This window comes from Crocodylus porosus, unplaced genomic scaffold, assembly GCF_001723895.1.
Source record: "Crocodylus porosus isolate Cpor-Errol unplaced genomic scaffold, CroPor_comp1, whole genome shotgun sequence".
NCBI lineage: Eukaryota > Metazoa > Chordata > Crocodylia > Crocodylidae > Crocodylus > Crocodylus porosus.
The window spans coordinates 93429133-93437264 of NW_017728918.1; the positions used below are offsets into that span (position 1 = coordinate 93429133).

The window sequence follows — 8132 nt, forward strand, 5'->3', positions numbered from 1 at the left end:
CCTTGAAAGAACCCTGAGGGTCCCAAGGTGCTGCAGCACACTGGTTGAGAATCCTTGCTTTAGAGACACACTCATCATTGTATTTTGTGGCAGTTTTATAGCTTGCTAAGCCTTTAACTAATTTAATACGGTTACAGTTATTTAGACTGCAAGCTCTTTGGAACAGGGACCTAGTCTGACTCTTCAAAAAGTGCTGTGTGTGTGTGTGTGTGTGTGTGTGTGTGTGTGTGTGTACACACAAAAATAATCTTAGCAACTATCTCTACCAGGCATGATCTACCCATTACTCCCACATATTTTAAAGCAGATGACTAAAGCATTTCGGAGATGAGAGTAACATAGATTATAACAAACCCTGCGGATATTTTGTCTTAACTGATTATTTGTTTAGGACCAGGTTATAATTTCCTTACTCATGTTGACTAGTTCTACGACTTAAAGCACCATGGAAGTCAGGGAGACAGCTTGTTAGGTAAGGAACTTCTCAATCACAAGTCACTCTTTTAAGTCAAAAAGATCATAGTCATGCACATAAAATGTGTGTGCTACTTACGGCTCAGCCTCAATGCTTTCATCAGCAGCTACATAATTGGCAGGGATGTAGCCTTGGAGCTTGCGACCAGTTCGTGTTGACTCACTCGCCAAGAGGAGTCTAGCATACCACCAACCCTCTTGGGTTGAATCCAGTACCTCGAGCTTATCCCCGGCACAGAAGCTCAGATCCTCCTCAGTGCGGGCCTGGTAGTCAAACAACGCCACAAACCTGCAGTTCTTCTGCTTTGGACAAGGCAGAGGAGGAAGAGGCTTTGTTTTATATTTGTTGTCTGGCTCAGGCATAGTCCGTGTTCCCTGGGAGAGGTTGCGTGGCTGCAAGTCATTCCCTACCAAGGCTGGATTGTGGATGACTTGGCCAGTCTTGTGTTTCTCACTCTGTTCACAGTCTCTCTCTTGGAATAGCCAAGGAGCACAAGACACAAAACACAGGCAGTGTTTCTGGCAAAAGTTCCCCATCCTGATACTCTTTCTTTGAGCCACCTTCTCTCTCCTCCTTATTCTTTTTTTTCGTCTCCCAGATGCAACACTCTTAAGCAAATGTCTGCATCATCAACATTTTAGTTCTTTGTAGAATTTCTTTTCCCTCTTGGCACAAAATGAAATAAATCTTACTGCAGCTGGAAACTTCTCTTTCCAAAGCTCTACTGAGAGCTCATTACAAGGCAACTCCCGAGTCAGGAGTGAAACCTGAGCATTAAAGTGCAATAGCTCATATGGGGGAATTTTTCACTTCCCCGTCCAATCAAGAAAACACGTATGAACAGTGTATAGTCTGAAATCTTGGAGGAACAAAAAATCATTGATCCTTGAGTCCCCCACACAAAAAAACTAAAAATAATGAGAAAATCTAAGCTTGATTCTTTTGTAGTTTTGCTGTTTCTGATGATTCTTTTCTTCTCTCAAATGAGTTCCTGTTGCGTAGTTAGTAGTGAATCTCTCTGCGTGTTCTAGCTCTTAGTAATGATTAACCAGCCTGGTCAGCCTGTTGCTTTAAACAGTCTGTGATGACATGAACTGCCGGAATATTTTTTGTATTTGCTTCCTGCTTTGCTTTGGTTTCTTTTCTCAATGGGAACCCTGCTCACATGCTTCAGGCCCCCAGGCGCCCTCACCTGGGAGCACACCTGCCACGTCTGCTGCTGCTTTCAACACACAGGGTTAGATCTGCTATGCATCAGGGATTTAGAAAATCCCCCTTGCTGTCCCTGAGGTTCTCAAGCTCAGTGTCATGATTTATAGAGAGAAAAATCTGGGACTTAAAGGATGAATTTTAATTCTTTCCTCATGCCTGGACCAAAGAGACAGGCACCTGGCCAAGACTCATTCTACAGTGCTGGTAAATTGCACCAGCCTTGTAGTACAAATATCTCTTGTTATATCAGTCTGGTTGCAATGGCAACAAAAACAGAAAAGCTGTTCTCCCAGTCTACTTACATTTTTAAAGTACCTCTCACCACAGTCACTGGATACTATAATGGCATTAGGGCACTGATGTGACAAAGAGCCACTACAGGACGGATTCTCTACAGCACAGTTGGTGCTAGCAAAGCTTTCAGACAGGCAGAAACCTCCCTTAATGCAGGGAACCTCCTTCTTGGTTCTGCAGGGGGTGCACACTGCTCCAGAGCTGGCATGAGAGTTGTCTCTCTTAATGGCTCTTAAAGACAATTTAGGGCAGCTGTAGTTTATACTGTGCCCAGTCCACATAGCAGTAGAGATGTGAACAGTTCCCATCAGCTGATGAAGGGGCTCAAAAATTTCTCACATTCTTCACATATACATTTCCAATAAAAATGCTGGGAAATATGTGCAAATTCAGTTGTGTGGGAAAGAAAATGAAAATGCCTATGTTTATTATCCCAGGCATATTTGGGATTGTATTGGCAGGGGTGGGATGGGGAACCCTGGAGAAGCAATGTAGACTGGAGACTACCTGAAAGACTGAGACCAGAAATGTCTTTCCCCCGGTACTAGCACTCCTTTGGATAGATGATTAGGTCTTGGTCTTTCTTACTATGCCTCATTTTCAGTGTCCTTGGGGTGAAGTGGGACTGGACACAGAGTAAAGGAGACTCTTAGAAGTCATTACTAACCCCGTGATCTTTGATCACTGCAGTTCCTATCAAGTCTAATACTTAATTTAGCCCTGCTCCAGATTTTACTTATTATTACAGCAGCCACAGTGCCTGTTCCATCAGCTGCCATTAGGTAAAACTCTCCTAATGAACCCCTATCAGATGCAACCTGCCCCCTCTTGAATAACAAGATATACAAATAGCCAGAAACATCATTTTTGGGTTTTTTGTAACACTTTATCAACTGCCTTCATATTTTAAAGGCCTGTGGATGAAGGAAAACTGCAGGGTAAAAAATCAGACTCGGTCCAAAAGGATATTAGTGCTGATGCTATAAGTAACATTTAAATTACTATAGCTGGAAAAGATTGCAGAACAAAACAGTTTTCCCTTTTTTCCATTTGTTAGCATTATATGTAACCTGGTTGCACCAAAGTATGTGCTCTCCTCTCTAAATAAAAGGGGTAGATAGCTAAGCAGAAGTGCTGTGGGAGGCATCTGCAAAATACCATCCACTTGCCTCTAATCTCTGTAGAGTCAGGCCAGGACAAGGGATAACTTAATTATCTACAAATGTATTACAATTCACAGGGAACTGTAAAAGATAACTGTTAATGTATAACTGATACAGATATGTATAGGTAATATAGGACTAATAACCTTGTTTCTCTACAATAGATGACCATAACTGGGGTTCAGAAAAATTATAAGTAAACCCAGGTAAGTAATGGGGAAGGGTCCCAGCAGAATCTCAATATAGATTTTACAATCTAATGTTAGTTTTCTTACTGATACAGGAGCACACAATTCACATATCATAAAACATAACATACAATATTATAAAATATAAGGCACAATATCATAAATTATAAAGGCACAATAGAAGTAACTTTAAACTATTAAAAGGGTCCCTAAGGCCCTGCCACATTCCTGGGGCCTGGATTATGCTCGAGCGACCTGTGAAGTTGTTGCCCCTTGGGCCTCACACCAAGCCCCCTAGGCATCCCACAAACTCAAAAGGGACCTTTTCTGGACCTCCTCTCCAGGAACCCCTTTCTAAAAAGACTTCCCCTCCCCTGTGGGAACCCTATTCCCCAGCAACTCATGAATCTGATGCCCAGGTGGGGTTCCTCATCCCCTCAAGTGAATGGCTCTCATTTGGAAAAGCCTCTGGAGCCTCTGGCTCCTCCTGGGCCACTCCCTGTTCAGAGCCTTGAGCACCATCGTGTGCTCATGGGGACTTTGGCTTTTGCTCAGGGTTGGAAACCCTTACGTGACTCCGGGCCTTGGTCAGGTCCTAGACCCTCCGTGCAGCGTCTCCTACACTGGATTCCTTGCCACATGCCAGGAGATGGAAACTTGAGCCACTGTGGATGGCTCCCAGAGTCTTGCTGGCTCCATGCACCCGGAGCCATGACAGCATGCCAGGGGTTGCAGACCTGGGCCTCTTGATCCTGGGATCTGGCTCTGTGCTGTGCACTGGGAGCCCTGGCCGCATGCCAGGGGTTGCAGATCCAAGCCTCTTGCTCCCAGGGTCTGGTTCCGTGCACTGTGCTGTGTGCACCAAGTGGCTGAAGACCCAAGCTGTCCCACACACCGTCTCCCAGGGTCTCGCTCTGTGCCCTGCACTGCACACTGACTGGGGTTGAAACCGTCCGCACAAGGCATCCACAGGGGCTCTTGAAGGCAGCAGCATCCACCCACTCAGCAGCTCTTTCCCAGCTCTTTTATACTCTCTGGGGGCTCTGCCCCCAGAGTGCTGTTGGACCTGCAAAGTGTAGTCCTCAATCAAGGTGAGGCTCTCTGTCTCACCCTGTGTAGGGGCAGGGCAAGCCCCTCCCTGGCCATCATCTGGTTGGTGGAACATTTTCACTTATCACAATGAAGATTTTCCCAAGCCCAGCACACCGGGCTGTTATCGGTAAGTCCACCACATGTACAACACTTTGTAGCCAGTTCCTAAGAATGTATTTTCTCAATATCCATTTGTAACAAAGGGGCCTCAGGGATAGGTGATAGTGATGCCACCTGGTGGTCCCATCTTGCTCTTTCCTTTAAGCATCCTCCCCTTCTACTTACCTGCCAGCTTGGTATAAGGTATATGTACTTGTAAAAGGAAGGCTGTCCCAGGGACCCCTAAGCAAGATCTCATCCACTGTTGGGCTATGGCCTAATTGCTCATGACCTCATCTTCCTTTTAGCCATGCTCAAGCCTCGTGGATGTTGCCTGTCCAATCAGTTTCCCTCGGTGGGACCACAACCCATTTGACTTCTGTCCCTTCTCATGCACTGGGCCTCTTAGCTCAGATCCACTCTGTTGGATGTGGCTTCTGAGCTGCTGTGCCCCTGGTCCTGTTTCTGCCTTTCTCCAAACTGCCGGGCCCCTAGCCCTGGTCTACGCTTCTGTGCACAGGCCCCCTGATCTTGGTACATGCTTCTTGGTTTTGGACCCCTTGGCCATGTCTGTCCTTTGAGTGTGCATACCCCCCTTGGCCTGGCTTCACCCCTTTTGGGTGCCATACCCACACGCCACCCCCCCAGCCCAATCTGGTTTCTACTTGTACCAGGCTTCAGCTCCCATCTCAGACTGCCTCTAGGTTTTAGACCGTCCCTGAGGCCTAAGCTAACAGTGTCCTGAACCAAAGGCTTCAGCAAGGTTCAAAACATTGGTGTACCCTTGTCACCCCACTGTGGGTTAGCCCACAATGCATCGCTCTAGCACTCTGCTGTAGCCTCCTCACACTCCCCTTTCAGCTATACCCAAAGTGGTTGATTTAAACTGTAACCAAGGAGTAAGCCTTGTGGCTAACAAACTAAATCCCCTCTGAGTCCAAACATAAACACTGGCTCCCTGCCTCCATAACAAGGCTTCCCCTTACCCCAGGTAATGTTCCCTTATAGCAGGCACTATGTTTTACATCCCAGGGAATTATGCAATTATGCACCTGCATTATTTTGCATGCAGAACATATGACTGTGCATAATTGCATAATATCACATAATTCCTGGGGGTGTAGCTGGTAAGCAGGAAGGGGAACTCCTGCCTGCAGGAGATGGGGGTGGCTGTGGGGATGTGTGGGGTTTGTGGGTGAGCATGAGCCCCTGCAACATATGCTTCTCACCCCATGGTGCACAGTCCCTGCCGCTGGCTGCAACAGCTGGTGGTGGGCCTTTGGGGCATTCCTGGCCAGGGCAAGCAAAGTTGAGTACCTGGGACTGCCCATGGTTCCCACCGGCAGTGCCGCAAGACCCATATACTGGCATGGAGCCAGCTCAATCTCACCTGAAGGCCCACCAGCATTCCAAACTTGCCTGACTCCGTGCCACCATATACAGGCCTCAGGATTCAACAGAGCCATGCACCACTGGGGACTCTGCTGCTGCCAGGAGCACAGGTAAAGCCTGCCAGTGGCAGGGGCTGTGTTAGGGGGACATGTGGTGGTGGACGCTGTGCCCAGGGGTCATGTGGAAGCAGGGGCTGTACATGGGGGAAACCCACATGCCCCCACAAACCCCACACACTCACAAACCCCATGCATACCCTCACATCCCCATTGCCCTTCACAACCTCCCTGCCCCCACGCCCACCCATACCTTCACAAACCCTCACATACACACATCTGACACCCACCCCCAACCACACCCCACCCCACACACAGTACCTGCATATATTTCTGAAGAAGGTTCAAATAGTGTTATATTTAATTTGTAAAAAAAAAAAAGGAATTAATTTTGCATAATTTGAATTTGCTGCACATCATTTTGAATTTTTCTGCACACAATTCCCTGGGATGTAATATTTGCCTTCCTTAAGATAGCTCCAATGCCAGCTAGAAGTTTGCCAGCAATCCTCTTGCTCTTGCTTCTGCAACCTCCCAGGCCAGACCAACTGTGTAGGCTTAGGCCCTGAGCTCATACACATGCTCATACATTAGTCAGGTGACTCAGCAGCCATCACCGATGTATTCATTCTGACCCTAAGACCCTGCCTGCCTGCTTGTTTGCCTTTGTGGCTGCTCAGCTGCTGTTTACAGCTTTTAGCCCCTAAGTAGCCTCACTGTGGCTAGGGACAGAAGTGACACATGAACCAGTTTAAGTCATCAGAAACTGGTTTAAACCTGTAACAGAATTTCAGTGCACAGTAAACCAGTCCCAAAATGGCTGAAACTGGTTTAAGATGAACCTGGTTGAATGAGGTATCAGACTTAACTGATTTGGGTCAAACCAGTTTATGAAACTTCTATCCCAGACTGTTTCCTGGCTACCAGTTAAATCACAGTCTCCTAACATCCCTACATGATTGACAGCACTGGGGTGAGCTGTCCAGAGAGCAGGGTTGGCCCTACCCCTCTGCTCCTTAGCCAGAGCAATTAGGGCTGGCTGAAGGGTGGGGGGTGGAGGGGTGGAGGGGCAAAGCCAGCTGGAGATGCAGTCCAGTCTGTGGCGGGGAGGAGGGAACTGACCCCCCAATCAGGCAAACCCTGGCTGAGGGTTGGGGCCAGGAAGGGTTCCTCCCACTCAAATTTACAGCTGGCTGAACTGTGGACTAAGATCCCAGAGGCACCTGGAAGCAGGAAGAAGTGATGAGCAGCCCTGCAGAACCCTGTTGTTGTAATTCTGGACTGCATATCCCAGACACCTTGGGGGCAGCAGGAAGAGGAAGTGAACACCCAGCCAGAGAGCCCTGCTGTAGTATCCCCCAGCTTCTGGCCTAAGCTACTGCAGGCACGTGGTTGCCTTTTGAATCAAATGGAAATGTATGTTCAGTTCTGTTTCAATTTAATCTGTCCATTTTAGATTAATCTTAAATGACTGAATTGATTCAGCCTTAGGCTTTTTGACTGTCTGCAACTAGCCTGTCTGTTCCTTGTGCCTATTATTGCTGGGTTTGGGCTACAACCCAGCTAGCAGATAGTTAGTTCCTTAGCGGCTAGCTTTCATTGAGCCACCACACCCTGCTGCAGTTTCCTCTCAAGTAACAGGAGCCTTCTTGTTCCCTGGTAGAGCGTTAAAATTGAATTATGAAAATTTGGGTTGGAAGGGACATCAGAAGGTAATCCAGTCCAAACCCTGCTCAAAGCAGAACCATCCCCAATTAGTTCATCTCAGTCAAGGCTTTGTCTACCCAGGTCTTAAAAATCTCTAATGATGGAGACTCCCACAACCCCTCTTGGTAGCCTCTTCCAGTGCTTTACTATCCTCCTCATGAGAAAGTTTCTTCTTTTATCTAACCTAAACTTCCCTTGCTGCAACTTGAGACCATTGCTCCCAGTTCTTTTCTCTGCCAACAGTGACACAAATCTAGCTCCATCCTTTTTGTAATCACTCAGGTAGTTGAAGGCTGCCATTCATAGAGTTGTAGGATAATTGATAGATACATGTCTAATCCCCAGTATCAAAGATTGCCCAAGGTTTGTTTAGAGTCAAATGATAACAACAATTTTCTCTGTATAAACTGTAGTTCCTAAATTACTAATCCAAAGGCAAAATATAAGCGAACAA

At 47.0% G+C, this 8132-nt stretch overlaps 1 protein-coding gene across 1 annotated transcript in view; it reads right to left on the bottom strand.

The window, feature by feature from the left end:
* Positions 1–1512, bottom strand: part of FRK (fyn related Src family tyrosine kinase) — an 82779-nt gene extending 81267 nt beyond the window's left edge. The window contains exon 1 of the mRNA XM_019537940.1: positions 554–1512. Within this exon, the coding sequence (XP_019393485.1) occupies positions 554–1011 (458 nt within the window). The 5' untranslated portion in view covers positions 1012–1512. The remainder of the gene's footprint in view (positions 1–553) is intronic.
* Between the last annotated feature and the right edge of the window lie 6620 nt (positions 1513–8132).